Source organism: Triticum urartu, chromosome 7A (genome assembly GCF_056163025.1).
Source record: "Triticum urartu cultivar PI428250 chromosome 7A, HENAU_Tu73, whole genome shotgun sequence".
NCBI classification, from domain to species: Eukaryota; Viridiplantae; Streptophyta; class Magnoliopsida; order Poales; family Poaceae; genus Triticum; species Triticum urartu.
In genome coordinates this window covers 43,225,341-43,240,862 of record NC_141879.1, presented here as the reverse complement: position 1 = coordinate 43,240,862, position 15,522 = coordinate 43,225,341, and the positions used below count along the sequence as shown (strand labels likewise).

Here is a 15,522-nt window from a genome sequence, read left to right as displayed (position 1 = left end):
GTGCCATCATAACAGAACTTTGAAAAGTCCTATATTATACAGTAGCAAGCATCACAAGTTTCAGATGGTTTTCTAGCAAGAATTTTCCAGAAAAGTGGATTGGTGGCACAAAATTGCTATACTCAGTCGATCTACCTAGCATTATCAGTATGGATACCATTGAGACGTCAACAGAAACTGGGGTACCTGCGCTGTCCTGCGGTCGTTGAGGAGATGGATCCGGCCGATCCCGTTCGGGGGGCGGCGGGGGTGGAGTCGCCGACGGCATGCAGGGGCGGCGGACAGAGGGGGACGAGTGGGGGATCTGGCGATGGAGGGAGGGAGGCCACAGTGCGAGGGGAATAGGTGGAGTGGGGGAGGGTTCTAATGGCCTACTTCGGATGGGCCTAATTCGGATGGGCCTAATTCGGATGGGCCTTCTCGTTGTTTGCGCCTGAGGCATGCATGCATGGGAATGGCGGCGACGTGGGTTTGCATGCGCGGGTAGCGGCCGTGAACTTTATCTATCCGAAATATGTTATGATTTCTACCCAAAAACAAGCTCGCGTGCGACGCTCTCCCGTGCGACGCACGCCTCTCGCGTGATACGCGATTCCGATGCGACTGCGTGCCAAGTTTTATAGATGGAAACTTCTTTAGACACAATGCCATCTCAAAAACAACTCAGAAACAACTGTATGATTGATCATAAAACACATGCATTGTTGTTCAAAGAACTGTATCATGAATAAATTGTACCATAATTGCGAACATAGTGTGAAACAGAAAACAAAATATTTGTTTGCAACTAAATAATCCTGGTTTGAAGCTTAAACTGGTTGAAAAACAATTGAGCCTACTCCATATTGTCTTCTGCACTGCCAAAATCCAGTGACCTCTTGCGTTGCGTCATTGGAGATTGCGTCGGGCTTGGCGACAACCCATGTGCTTCAATCTTTTTCTCTTTAACATCAATGTAACCATACAACTTAAGTTGTTCTTGGTCTTTCTCTGCCAACTCTCTAGCAAGACCCTCCATTTCTTGGATTCTCACTTCCTGTAGAAAACCATAGGAATTGTATTAGGAAGAACTCAAAAAAGACGTAGCCATAAACTAGATGCATGTAACATGTAAAATTTGAACCTCGGAATCAATGTCATCCTCGGGAAAACAACCCGTAGTTCTATTGTACACAATGTACAGGTGACATGTCTTGCTACCATTCAGATCAGAGAGCATTTTTTGTACATAATCTGGTCCTGCAATCAAGAACATTCCTTCTGGCAGCTTCCACGCAGACCCGGGTAAGAAGTAGTATAGTTCTGCTCCCAGTTTGCAACCAAAAGTATCTCTCATTTCACTCATAATGAGATCGTAGGTCACTTTGGCGGGTTCAAAAATTCTGACTTCTGCCGTGTGTTCATCAAAGTATGCTCTCGGGACATGTGACATCTCATCATCCCTACTAACAAAAAATTCCATGACCAGCACCTAGTATCTCACATCAGAGTTAATACATTCAATGAGTAAAGGGGCAAACATAATTTTTTATGTGCATAGCAACATTGCGGCGTTGTTACCTGCTTTTGTGGAATGTATCCTTCATGTGGAGTGACTGGGGATTGTGCCATCTCAAACCTTCTCACCTTATTATGTGGAATGTATCCTTCATGTGGTGTGACTGGGGACTCTGCCATCACAGGTTTCTTATCCTGCGTATGAAACATCGATAGTGGGTTTACACACAAGTTTTGAAAGGTCATACCATATCTTGGGTATGCATCGTTGCGAGCTACTTACAAGGGGAGAATTGACGATATGTTGTTGGGGTGGACTGATGTGGCATTGAATGGGTGACTCTATTGCAATGTCTCGAGTGAATGGCGACTGTGCCGTCTCATGATGCTTAGCCTACATACAATCGCCGACATAAGGTTGCCACAAATTGAAGATGTTTGTATCATAGAATACGTAGGTCCTTAATATATAGAATCGGTGCGAGATACTTACAGGGGGAGAATAATTGAAGACATGTTGTCAGGGTGGCCGTGAGATCGCATGGTCTTCTAACATATGTCCTTCCAAGCGGACCTTCTCCAGCATGGCCTTATAATCCATGTCTGACCGCTCCTGTAGCAGCTTACTGTCCATATCCGCACGTGCCAGCAACACATAGGCATCCATCCTGACTCGCTCTGTCTGTATAATACTGTCCACAAGCTTCCGGTCCTTCTGCAACGTTTGATGCATTTCCTTGTAGCCTAAGACAAACTTTTTTTCCATGTACTCACAGTCCCTCTTATACTTTTCTTCAATCTCAAGACGCATCTTCGCCATCTTAAGGGAAAACTCCTCACGCTCCTCCTTTATCATCCTGTCCACGTATGAACGTTCTTTTTTCAGTTTCTTATCTACCTCAGCGCGATCCTTTTGCACCTTCAAGTCGATTTCCCGACGCGCTTAATGCAAAGACTTGTCGTACTCCGCACGGTTGTTATGCGCCTCTGAGACCATGGTCCCTACAGCAACACATATACCCATAGTATGAAAACTGTATCCACACCCTCATCCAACTAATTCGAAACAATACGACCGTGAAAAAATATTCATAATCAGTTTGTACGATCAACTAGTACAAACTATCAATCAAAAAGCTCTTGCATGACATCCTGTACTCGAATCACACCAGAACTACTCAACTATGGAAAAAGCTGGATTTTCTAATCTCTTCGGAAATTACTTGCTGGTCGAATCAATGGAAAAAATAATCAGCACTACAATCGAAGATGAGAGAAGCCGTGGAAGAGACCTTTTTAATCCGGCGTCGGCATGGTCGCTTGAGAAGCGATGGCGCGATCCCGGCGATGGCTATGTGAGGAGAAACAAGGTAGATGGGGGTGGTTAGGATAGGGTAGATATGATGTAGAATAGGAAGGTATATATCCGTGATTGTAGGGTTAATTACTTATTTTGAAGTAATGTGCTTCAATGCAAGTTTTTTTTAACGAGCGCGATCTTTTCGGGGCTTCGAAAACATGTGCACTGACCGCGGGTCGAACCACATATGACACGAGCCCGAGGCATCGCCATGCCCGTGCCAACCCGCCGCCCACCATTCTAACTTATTGCTCTCTAAAAAAGGAAGAGCAATAAATTCAGTCCAAGAATTTCCAGATATAATTGTCAACCCATTTTCGTTCATAATTACGAGATATGTTTGGCGCAATTAGTGGCTAACTGGGTTCTTTTTTTTTTGAGGAATAGTGGCAACTTGGTTTGATACATGCCAAACGTTACGTTCAGATTAGTTGCATTATTTCGTTCATTTTTTACCAAAAAAAATCTATACAAAGTGTTAATTGGACAATGTGAACAATGTGGCACGAAGGTTGTCGGCCCAGCCAGTGGATGGAACGGATGGTACATGTACACGCAAGTACGATCTCTGACACGCGCATTCCGGGTCCCTGTACATGTACATGTAAACCAACCCAACATTGATCCGGTTCAGTGGATGCATGCATGCTCTATGTGGCACGAAGTATGTCGGCCGAGCCAGTCGACGGACCAGATCGATGCTACATGAGGGACTCCATTGTAGACCAACGCTCCATCAATGTCCGGTGTGTGTGCTACGTCCACCGTAAGACAAACATAGTTCCATCAACCCTAAACCCCTTAAACCCTAAACCCTGATAACCCTAAACCCCCCACCCCTCCCACTAAACCGTAAAAACATTCAAATTTTTGCCCCACATGGAAACCATTATGCATGCATTCTCTATGTGGTCATGGGATGCCATGAAAGATTTTTGGGATTATACACGCAAGTACGATCTCTGACATGCGCATTTCCGGCCTAGCATGTCAATACCCCGAAAGCACTAGCTGGGTTCCTCACCTGTATGAAACCAACCAAACATCGATCCGGTCCAGTGGATGGATGCATGCTCTATGTGGCACGAAGTTTGTCGGCCGAGCCAGTCAACGGACCGGATCGATGGTAACGGAGGGAATTCATTGTAGACCAACGCTCCATCAATGTCCGGTGTGTGTGCTACGTCCACCGTAAGACAAACATAGTTCCATCAACCCTAAAACCCTTAAACCCTAAACCATGATAACCCTAACCCCCCCCCCCACTAAACCGTAAAAACATTCAAATTTTTGCCCCACATGGAAACCATTATGCATGCATTCTCTATGGGGTCATGGGATGCCATGAAATTTTTTTGGGATTATACATGCAAGTACGATCTCTGACACGCGCATTTCCGGCCTAGCATGTCAACACCCCGAAAGCAGTAGCTGCTTTCCTCACCTGTATGAAACCAACCCAACATTGATCCGGTCCAGTGGATGGATGCATGCTCTATGTGGCACGAAGTTTGTTGGCCGAGCCATTCAATGGATCGGATCGATGCTACCAGAGGGAATCCATTGTAGACCAACGCTCCACCAATGTCCGGTGTGTGTGCTACGTCCACCGTAAGACAAACATAGTTCCGTCAACCCTAAAACCCTTAAACCCTAAACCCTGATAACCCTAACCCCCCACTAAACCGTAAAAACATTCAAAATTTTGCCCAACATGGAAACCATTATGCATTCATTCTCTATGTGGTCATGGGATGCCATTAAGAAAGTTTGGGATCATTAGTACATATACATGCAAGTACGTTCTCTGACACGCGCATTTCCGGACTTGCATGTAAACACTCAACCCTAAACCCTGATAACCCTAACCCCTGATAACCCTAACCCCCCCCCCCCCACTAAACCGTAAAAACATTCAAAATTTTGCCCAACATGGAAACCATTATGCATTCATTCTCTATGTGGTCATGGGATGCCATTAAGAAAGTTTGGGATCATTAGTACATATACATGCAAGTACGTTCTCTGACACGCGCATTTCCGGGCTTGCATGTAAACACTCAACCCTAAACCCTGATAACCCTAAACCCCTAAACCCTAATAACCCTAAACCCCTAAACCCTAAACCCCATAAACCCCACACCGAGTTCACAAGATTTTCTTATTTCTTTATATCATTTATCCAAATCTCACATAACTCACGCGGCCCACCCCTCCCTAAATCCCGCGATTACAGCTCCGCATTCTAACCACCCGGGCCGTCCGCACCTCCCACGACCGCTGCAAGATCAGATCGGAGACGCCGGTCGCCCACGGAATACAGGAGTCGGCGGCCACCGCCAACGTGATCTGAGGGCTCGGACGTCCGTGTTCTTCTCACCGCCTCCTCCTCGCGTGAACGTGTCGTTTTTCCTTTGCGCCGTCGACCGCGCTATACCAGCACTTACAGTTTCCGACGCACTAACCACCGCCATCTACTCGGTGGCACCATCTCCGAGATAAGGTATTAGCTGATCGTAACTCTTTATAATCGTTGTCCGCCGATGCTTTAGTTGTTGAACCCGCATAGGTTTTGCACCCAAATAGGTTCTGTGCTTAAACCCATAAGTGGATCATATGTTAAATGACCCAGTTAATTTTGTTAAAATTAATTCTCTGCTAATTTTGTTATACATTTTCCAATTTTGTTCAGATTAATTGAGCCTGATTTTATCATTGCATACGAGGCAGCAATGTCAGTTTCAGATACGAACCTTAATAATGGAGAAAAGCCCATCTCCGAAATTACCGATGCGGTAAGTAATTTACTGTTTGTGTACAATCGTTTCGTACACATAATTCATGTGTACTCAGTAATATTTAATGGCATGTAACAGGAACTCGCCGAAAAGCATGGTCATATGAAGTTAGTATGCTCACAGACAAGGTTCGGAAAAACCATGAAACTGTTGTCACAAGACCACAAAAAGTACATCATATCAGAAACCAGTCTTGGCGGTCTAACCCAGATGCGTGAAGTGACTCTACGGTGCATAATGTTGGTTAGACTAGCCAAGAGCATAGATATGGACACGCAATCCATTACCATCGGTAAAACGCCAATTCCTATAACAAAATAGGATGTGCAAGGTATATTTGGCATTCCGATAGAAGGGGAGGATATAGAGCCACATCTGGAAATGCAAACTGAAACAGAATTGTTTACCGCCTATGCAAACAATGGGCAAATTTTGATTGCTGACCTTGAAACGGTGATCCGAGCTTCCAAAGCCCCAGAGGGCGATTTCCTGAGGCGGTTCATTCTGTACGCAATTGGTACTGTTCTAGCACCAATAGCACAACATTATGTGGACTCGAAATTTCTCAACCTCGTTACAGATCTTGAAAACCTTCGGAAATTTAACTGGGGATGTTTCACACTTAATCACTTCTTCAAGTCCGTTCACAAGTTTAGAAATCGAGATCACGTAAATCTACAAGGAAATCTAATTCTGCTCCAGGTTAGTGATAGATCACTACTTAATGTCCTTTAATTATTGTTCTGTTGCATATCTGTATGGTGATGAACTAATTTATTGTGTAGTATTGGTACTGGGAGCACGTGCGTAGTGGCCGATTGATGTATGCTTCTAGACCCCCTCCATTGATCGCACGATGGGACGAAATGATGGCTACTTTAAGAAGCGATGCTTACGAGAAAGGAGGTCTTCATAACGAGCTGGTACCTATCTACAATTGAACTTTCTATATCCGATCTTTTATTTGGCACTAATGGTTCATTATATTTAAAAAAAATAGGTTGTCATGGAAATTTGTGCTCCTCAACGACCGTCCGAGAATTCTAATAATTTTCCAAGAAAAAAAGATGAACATCTGCATCAACATGATTCGTATCGAGCACCATCACAAGGACAGCAATTTAGTAGCCAGCAAGTATGTACTCCAAAGACTATTTGTTTTTGCAATATCACAAATAGGTGTCATGGAACCTCATTCATTTAGCTATTGTTACCAACGGGGTTTTATTTTGTTTACACAGATTGAAATGGTAGTTGAAGTCATGAATGCACGCATTGCTGATCATGAAAAGAAGGTATGCAGGAAGTTAATGAAAATTGAGCACAGATTTGATGTCAAATACCAGACTCTACGTGAAGACTTGATCGACATGAAGACTAAAACTGGCACTAATCCTAGGTTGTCGAAGGCCGAGGACGAAATTAAAGACTTAAGGAGGGAACTCCATGTATGTCATACTATGCATTTTGTATTTTTTATGAATACGTTCCTTCATGTTCATTATTGTTTGCATTGTTACAGGACTTAAAATACGAATTTACAAGGAACCGACAATCAGTGTCACAGAAAGGAGGCGTGCAGGTGATCAAAATTGGCCCAACACGTTAATATCTAAAAGTAACAAACTAATGATGAACTACCTTTGTTCATTGTAGGATCAAGTCAATGTGTGCAATTCATCCCTGACAGGAACTCCTAGGGCTAGCCAAATCACGACAGGGACTTCGAGTACACCAAGTGCAAGACATGTGACGGAAAACAATGAGGAACCACAATTAACTCCGATGAAGCCTGTCTTTGGTAATGATTACAAGTTCACGGATGAGGACATAGAGACAGTCGTTTACATCCACGGAACATATGACCCTGTTGAAATAGCTAGAATCGGAGACATTTCCCTCACAGCAGAAAATCTGAAGCGAAATTTGGACGAGAAATACATTTATGGTGATGTAAGCCCATTATACTCTATTCTACATCATTACTGCAACAACTGTCTTATTATTGTATGATTGAAAATTTGGCAGGTTATTATGGCATATGCTCTCATTAGCCAAATTGAGAATGATACTACCTCAATCATATCCCCTCAAGAAACCGAAAAGCTGTTACAAATGAAGGGGGTGGTTCCTGTTGGACGTGCAGCCTCATGGTTAGCTCGTGTAGCAGGAAAATTTGTAGGGCGCCGAAAGGTACACGTTTTCCACACTTTCATAGTTTACGTACACACTGTACACGACAAATTTCGGTTCTCAACCCAACCCAAATTTTACTGTAGGTGCATGTCCCACTCAATGTACACCAAAACCATTGGATGCTAATGATGTTTAATTTTGACAAAAAAGAAATTCAGACTCTGAACTCCATGAATTATCATTGCGACAAGACCAAGGAAGATTCTCTTGTAAGTGTTCTCTTGCTGCCTCTTTTGATCCGCATGGAACATGAGCTCCCAAAGTACCGTAACCCTATGTATAACTCATCGAACCCTAGGTGGACTCGATTCAGTTCTGCATTGACGAAGCTGTCAAGAAAGGGTTGATATCACCAGCTAATAACATCAATTTTGCCAAATGGACCAAAAAACGCTATGAGAACATACCACAACAGACCGATGGGTACGCATGGCCTCATAAATTATTATTTGCGTACACGAATAAGATTACTGATCTTTAACTAAACATCGCAGGACTTCCTGTGCGGTTTGGACACTGCAGTACATGTTGTCATGGAACGGGGATGAAATGACCAATATTTTGAACCAGGTAATTGAATGCCTAATTTAAATTTATACTTTGTTTAGCTTGAAAGCTATGCTGACGTCAGTGTCGGTTATCCAATATAGGCAAGGATAGATATTTTCAGGTGGAAAATATGTACAGCCTTACTGCATTCAAATTACAATGCGCTTTGTCTCGAATCATATAAGTTCCCCATAACGTTTAGCGCTACATGAAGAATATATCATTTATTTCATAAGTCTCATGATTAGAACTAACGCAGCACTCTCTCTTATACAGAACGAGGTGTACGATGCCCAGCAAGCAGTTCTACCTGATGCTTCAGAAGAGGATGTACAATTAGTCAACAATCCCGATGGTTCCAACGAACCTGACACATCCAACTCCCAGAAGGATACCGGTGTAGCCAACTCCCCCAAAAATGGTGCACCCAACTCCCCCAAAAGGAAGAGAGCACGTGGACGCCCGAGAAAGCTAGTCGATCCCGAGCAAGCAGCAAAAACAAAGAGTCTTAAAGAACTGAAACTTAAATTTGACAGCAAGACCATAGCCAACCAAGTGTCTTCGTTACCATCACGGTCACGCAGAGAGCATAAACCAGCACCAGCTTTATTGAGCCCATTCAAACACAAATAGGTAGCATCAATTGATACATGCTCATGCTCATGCTCTACTTCTAGCATCATTTGATACACGTTTAGTTCTTATCAGAAAGTGGAAATAGGTACTTTTGGCAATCATGAGCATCCTCTACTTATTGCAATATCTAATGCATTGATACATGCTCATGCTCGTGCTCTACTTTTAGCATTATTTGATACACGTTTAGTTCTTATCAGAAAGTGGAAATAGGTACTTTTGGCAATCATGAGCATCCTCTACTTATTGCAATATCTAATGCATCATCAGTACAAAAGCTTGATTTGGCAATAGGTGGAATCGGCAATCATTTGCATGCTTTCATTTTGTCAAAAATTAATGCATAGTTCAGTTGTAATTGCTCATAGATATGGTAGGAACATGCTGAGTTATACACTAAACATAGTCATGCCAAGCTATAACTACCATAGTCATATTATGACAGTTCCTAGCATGCATCACCGTACGGCAGAATAACACAGCAACCATAACATATACCACCGTACGATACTTGAGTTGCTAAGGCCTTGTACAATGCAAGGTGCTTAGGGGAGTTGCTTATAGAAATAAACCAGGCTTTTCTTAAGCACATGTGCTTATTTGTACAGGGTAGACGCATAACTAGGCGTCTCTCCTGTAGACATAGGCACCGGTGCTTCAGAAATACCCTGTTTATTTTTCTAAGCACCACCCTAAGCATCTAGCATTGTACAAGGCTTAAACATGCATCACCAAAATAGTATTAACAACTAGGAACACTAAACCAGAGTAGCAGCAAACTCTTAACATAAACAGCAGATCAACCACCGCTCAGCATAGGTTCAGACACACCATAGGACATCAGTTTTAGACTCCAACAACAAACAAACATACATAACATAACAGGACACGGCAGTCCTGGGGCAGCAGCAGCACTCTAGCAGCACATCACTTCTCTCCCTTCTTCAATGCATGTTGTAGGGCTCATTGACTTTGACAATCTCGAGGAAGCGTGCATAGGCAGCATGTTTAGCCAGAGTACTAGCGTCATGCTTCTTACCATGTCCATTGCTAGTGCTGAAGGCATGCTGGATCATGCCATCTATGCCGCCACCGATCAACTTGCAACAGAAAGGGCACCCAATCTTGCCAAAGAAACGGTACTTGATCTTCCCAGCAATCAGATGCCTCAGGGTGTACCGGCTCTTGCTGTGCCTGCTGTCCATGCTGTAGTCCACGTCGTCGTCATCCTCCTGTGAATTAGTGAATTAGTACACATAGAAGAACTCAGCTAATCTATTATGGTACATTGACTTTAATTGCAATGTTTTGAAAGTACACATGTGTAACATGGCAACTATCTATTTGCTAGAAACAAGGCGTATGTGCACATACATAATTGAGCCAAAGAAACTAACATGTATAAATATGGACGGTGGAATAGTTGCATTTATAGATTAGTGCGCAACTAGTACATAATTAACACATGAAAGACTTCATGAAGTGGCTTGGTTTAATGATATTTGATACTTGTTACAGGTGTAATTCTTCTTGGACCAAGTATCAAATATGGTAGAAGAAACCATTATTCTTTCTGACAGCGGCAATACTACTTCTCCAACATTGTTAGACCCTGATAAGTTTCAGAAGGAAATTGGTAAAGGAGCTATGGGGTGTCTCACTGCTCATATTGATGAGAGATGTGGCTGTGATCATCTAGATAACATACTGTGGAAAATTGGCTAGATGAAATGTTTTGATTTTTTGGTATCTAGTGGATATGTACTGTCAGCCCATAATTATTAAGGGAGCGATCACTTCCTTTGCAAAATGGAAAGCTGTATGGAATTTTCAAATGGATCATCTACGAACATGTGTGCAAACTAATCATATATGAACATGTGTGCAAATTAATTCATCTACATAAACTAAAATGAATCAGGAACTGCAGCATTTTGTCACTGTCCTTGGGAAGCCAATGGAGAATCCTGCCATATATCCATTGTTTAACCCACTTTTTCATTAATGTATCCCTGCCATGAACATTTTCTTGTATTTGGGTTCATTACCCCACTTCTTTCATTAATGTATCTCTTGTGAAACTTATGCTCATCTAGTTAACAAGACAAGCCCCAATGCCATGAAAAAAACCAGAGTATCTGCTAGAATCAGAATGTGAATCAGATTTAAAAATCCACATCCAACATGAAGATCTATGCTAGATCCCTACAATCCTACATACGTAGAACTAGCACGCCCAAGTGAAATTGATGCTCATCTAGTTTACAAGAAAAACCCCAATGTCATGAAAAAAATAGAGCAAAAAACAGAGTACTACCTCAGATAGCTCGTCGATGGCATCCTCGTCGAAGTCGCTGCACTTCCTGCTATCTAGGTCAAACTCCTTTATGGCATTCTCCTCCATGAGCTCTTCGATTTCGTCATGCACCTTCCGCTTACGCCTTCTCATCTCCTCCTCCTCCAGATCTTCCCCGACCTTGTACTCGCCGATGGGTGCCTCGACGGCTGTGATGGCAGCGGGAGCAGGCACAACGGTCGCTGCACCGCCAGCTTCCGCCGCTACGACGGACTCAGCCGCTGCACCCACGGCTACAGCTACGGCAGCAGACTGTTGTGCTCCGATGGTTGCCTCCGGCTCGTCCGCCGCATCTTCACGCCTGCGCTTCATCGTCGGTCGAAGAAAGGAGGAGGGAGGCATAGGAAGGGAGGAGGGTGGTGAGGAAGGAGGAGGGGGTGGTGAGGTGGTGACGAAGGAAAAGAGGGTGGGGAGAGGACGAGGGTTTTCTACCCGATTTGGGGAAGAAATGCACTGCTCCTGCCTCTTGGAGTTACCGAGAAGCCGCGGGTGCTGATTTGACTTGACACACCCACCCAGCCGTCCCCATTCCACGTGGGGACGTGGCGGTTGTGCACGCGGTCCTGCACCTCCTGCGGTTTGCCATCAATTGCTATCGGTCTCACAAGTGGGTCCCCTTGTCATCCACACAACCGAGCCACCACATGTACCACATTTTTCTTTCTCCCCGTCTCGACCACTCCACATTTTTCTTTCTCCCCTTCTCGACCAGCGCCGCCGCCGTCGCCGCCATCTCTCGACGACCCCTCTCTTTGCTGCCGGTGCGTGGCCGCCGCCAACTCTGGCAAGTACGTGAGATCTCCCCTCTTCTTCCCTTCCCCAACCGCGTCTCCCTACGGAGGCGGATTTGAGCCGATTGGTTTGGACTGAAACTTAGTTTTTGGATTGGATCTTGATTTGGTTTCTATGGTTTGAGACCAAATCAATCAATTAGTTTGAGCCACCACTACCACCTACTACTGCTTCAAATCCAAGAGCCGCTGTTGCTGGCCGGAGCTCGTCGCCTCTCTCGAGCTTTGACGCCATGTCTGATCTAGATTCATGACGTGCCCTCGCGTATGGCTTTGTCCACGGTTTGAACCTTTGGATTCAATCCAAAAGTTGAAAACGGTTTGGACTGGGTTGGATGACGAGCATGTATAGTTTGGTTTGGTCTAGATTCTAAATGAAAATATCTGGATTGGTTTGGTTTTGATGTGTGCTGTGGATTGGACTGGTTTTAGTTTGGATGCCGAAATATTCCCAGGTTTAGATGAGACGGGCATTGCATTGTCATTGGCATTGCTTTATTACGTAGATGATAGATAATAGATTGATTGGCCATTGCCAGTATAGGTTATCACTATGATTTATTATATGTATGATCTTTGTATTGTACTATGTACAATTCAACTTAGAGTTCAACACGTTCTGTGTAGAATGGAGGAAGCACAATGTGGACGCTGCAACTCACGGTGCCGGACTAGCCTTTCTACTGCCACGCTGTTCGGCATCTACTTCCAGCCTTCTTTTGTTTTTGCAGCGGTAACAATTTATATGAACCTTCTGACAGTACATTCTTTTTGTTTTTTTGCTATTTCCACTAATGTATTGTGTCTGTTATTTGTTTTTATCTTACATAGATCGTACCATGCAATGTGAGATTGGCATTCAATGAGCTTGTCGCAGACACCGTGACCTTCGATGCTCTTGGGGGCCCATACACTATGCAGGTCGAGAAGGGGCGAAAGATAACCCAGATAGGAGGAGATGATTGGGATCGTTTCATCGCCCGCAACCGTCTTAGTGGGGGTGAAATGATCAGCTTCTCCTTTAGAAAAGATAGGCCCATGATTTCTGTTATCTATCTAAATTTGATTCCGGATAGTGAGGATGAAGTTCATGAGGAGGAAGATGGTGCTGAGTCAGATGATGACGATTCTGATGATGATGAGAACCCACTTGTTGAATACCTGTATGCCCAAGGACTCAGACTGGGTGACGAGGAAATCGGCAACCTCTGGGACATGCTTCCGCTACGTGAAGACTACCTAGGGAAGCCATTCGTGACCCGCCTCACAAGGACGAATGTTAAACGGCATATCATGGTATGTTACTTAGTGTGGTAATTACATGATATACATGCTTAGTTAGTGTAGTAGTTCATATGATATGCAAGTTGTAGTACTGTGATGAGAGGCCTTGTTTAGAATTCATTTAGTGAAGAATTTTATGACATGCATGTAGTGTAGTAATATGCGATGATATGCTTAGTGTACGCAGTAATCTAATAATATGCCTAATTACTGTAGTAATTTGATGCTTGGCGTATAGTGTACTGATGTGATGATATATATGCTCAGTGTTGAATCCAATGATATATGTGTCTTCAAGTGTATGCTTTGTTGATAATTGCACGTGACATGATCATATATCATGTCAACTGTTTTGCTATTTCCACTAATGTATATGATCATGTCAACTGTTTTCAGAAATTACCTAAGAGGTTACTTGATAGCTGTGGCATCGACCCGGACGAAGATGGCATGGCTGCTGGACTACGCCTTACCAGAACGGGCTCCATCACCAGCTGTGCCTATGCAGTGGACACGGACGGTCGCACTGTCTTGAGCAGGGCAGGGTGGAAGAAGTTCCTTCGTGCCAAGAATCTTCGGGTAGGACAGGCCATCCTACTCACTGTTGCGAACACCCGTCGCCATGACTTGAGGATGATGATCACCATCCACCTCATTTAGAATTGCGGTGGGCCATGTATCAATCTCAAATGAACTTGTTATGTTAGCTCTTGTTTGCGAGTACTTGTCGTGTATTACCGTACCTATATCTACTCATATCTAGGTACTATTGCTTGTGATGGATTGCAACTATTATTAACTGGTACCTAATGCTCTACTAGCTATGATTATTCCACTGTGTGATGTTTTATAGGCTGTAGTGTGACATGGTAACTGTTATATATGGTAGAGGCTTGTCTCTAAGACCTTGTACAATGCAAGGTGCTTAGGGATGTGCTTCCACTGTGTGATGTTTTGTACGTGCCAGGTTGTAGTATGAAATGCTAACTGTTCTATATGGTAGTGGCTGGTCTCTAATTGGACCGACATGTTGAACTAGTATCAATGGTAGAGGCGTTTCGTTATGCGCCACATCCAATAGTTCACATAATTAATTATCCAAAGATTAAGGTATGAAACCCTTGGTCATACATAGCAACATTTCGTTCCTACAAATTAAGGTACTTCCACATTCAAACTAACTAATACTACAAATTCAAAGGAACTACTTAATACATTAACAGCACATAGGGAAGTAGCACTAGTCCAATGGCTTGAGAAATGACGAACAAAAACTGAAAGAAGAAGGATCAGCCAGTAGCAGCACCATCAGCCTCCCAGCCTCACAACTTCAGCCAGCCTGGTGAACTCCAGGTTTTTTCCTGCAAAACACACATATGATGTTGGAGGCAAGAAAATAAATATGCCAGGGGTCTTGTCATGGCATCTAATCGCACGGAATGCTAGTACAAATGATGGAGAACAAAACATCCAACATGAGCAAATTCATAGGAGTTCTAGATCCATGGATACCATCAAGAAAAAATGCTCAGTTTTAATTCAGACACAACACTAGGTGAAAACATGCATATTTCATATCAGCAACATTGATATGGCATCTTTGCAAGCTTGGGTCAGTGACTTGTCTTGTGTTTCATGGCATGACAATAATTTTAACAATAAATAGACATGAAATTGACCCAAACTCATGTACAAAGTTAGGCCATATGATGCATGGATTAATTCACACATAAATGACAAAATGCCAACTTTGTATAGAATTTGCAGTACTGAAATATTTCAGTGTGTACCGGTGTGTACTGAAACTGCAGTAGTGAAATAATTCAGTGGGCATCGTTGTGTACTGAAATTGTAGTAATGAAATATTTCAGTGCCTACCGATGTGTACCGAAATATTTCAGTGTCTACCACCACTACAACATTACAAATTTTGCCTAGGGCAGTACCGAAATATTTCAATGCCTACCGGTGTGTACCGAAATATTTCAGTGTCCACCACTGCAACATTACAAATTTTGCCTAGGGTAGTAACGAAATATTTCAGTGCCTACCGGT

At 43.4% G+C, this 15,522-nt stretch overlaps 1 protein-coding gene across 1 annotated transcript; it reads left to right on the top strand.

Annotated features, from left to right (window-relative positions):
* The first annotated feature begins 12,811 nt into the window (after positions 1 to 12,811).
* On the top strand, positions 12,812 to 14,127 carry LOC147957511 (uncharacterized). The gene is made up of 3 exons (XM_087533303.1): positions 12,812 to 12,916; positions 13,015 to 13,479; positions 13,864 to 14,127. Exons 1-3 carry the CDS (start codon positions 12,812 to 12,814, stop codon positions 14,125 to 14,127), a joined length of 834 nt encoding a protein of 277 aa, XP_087389429.1.
* The last annotated feature ends 1,395 nt before the right edge of the window (positions 14,128 to 15,522 follow it).

Excerpts from the sequence above, each read along its gene's own strand:
- LOC147957511 (XM_087533303.1), top strand. The coding sequence starts at position 12,812 with ATGGAGGAAGCACAATGTGGACGCTGCAACTCACGGTGCCGGACTAGC. Across the intron at positions 12,917-13,014 it reads CTTCTTTTGTTTTTGCAGCG|ATCGTACCATGCAATGTGAG; the intron begins GTAACAATTTAT and ends TATCTTACATAG. Across the intron at positions 13,480-13,863 it reads ATGTTAAACGGCATATCATG|AAATTACCTAAGAGGTTACT; the intron begins GTATGTTACTTA and ends AACTGTTTTCAG.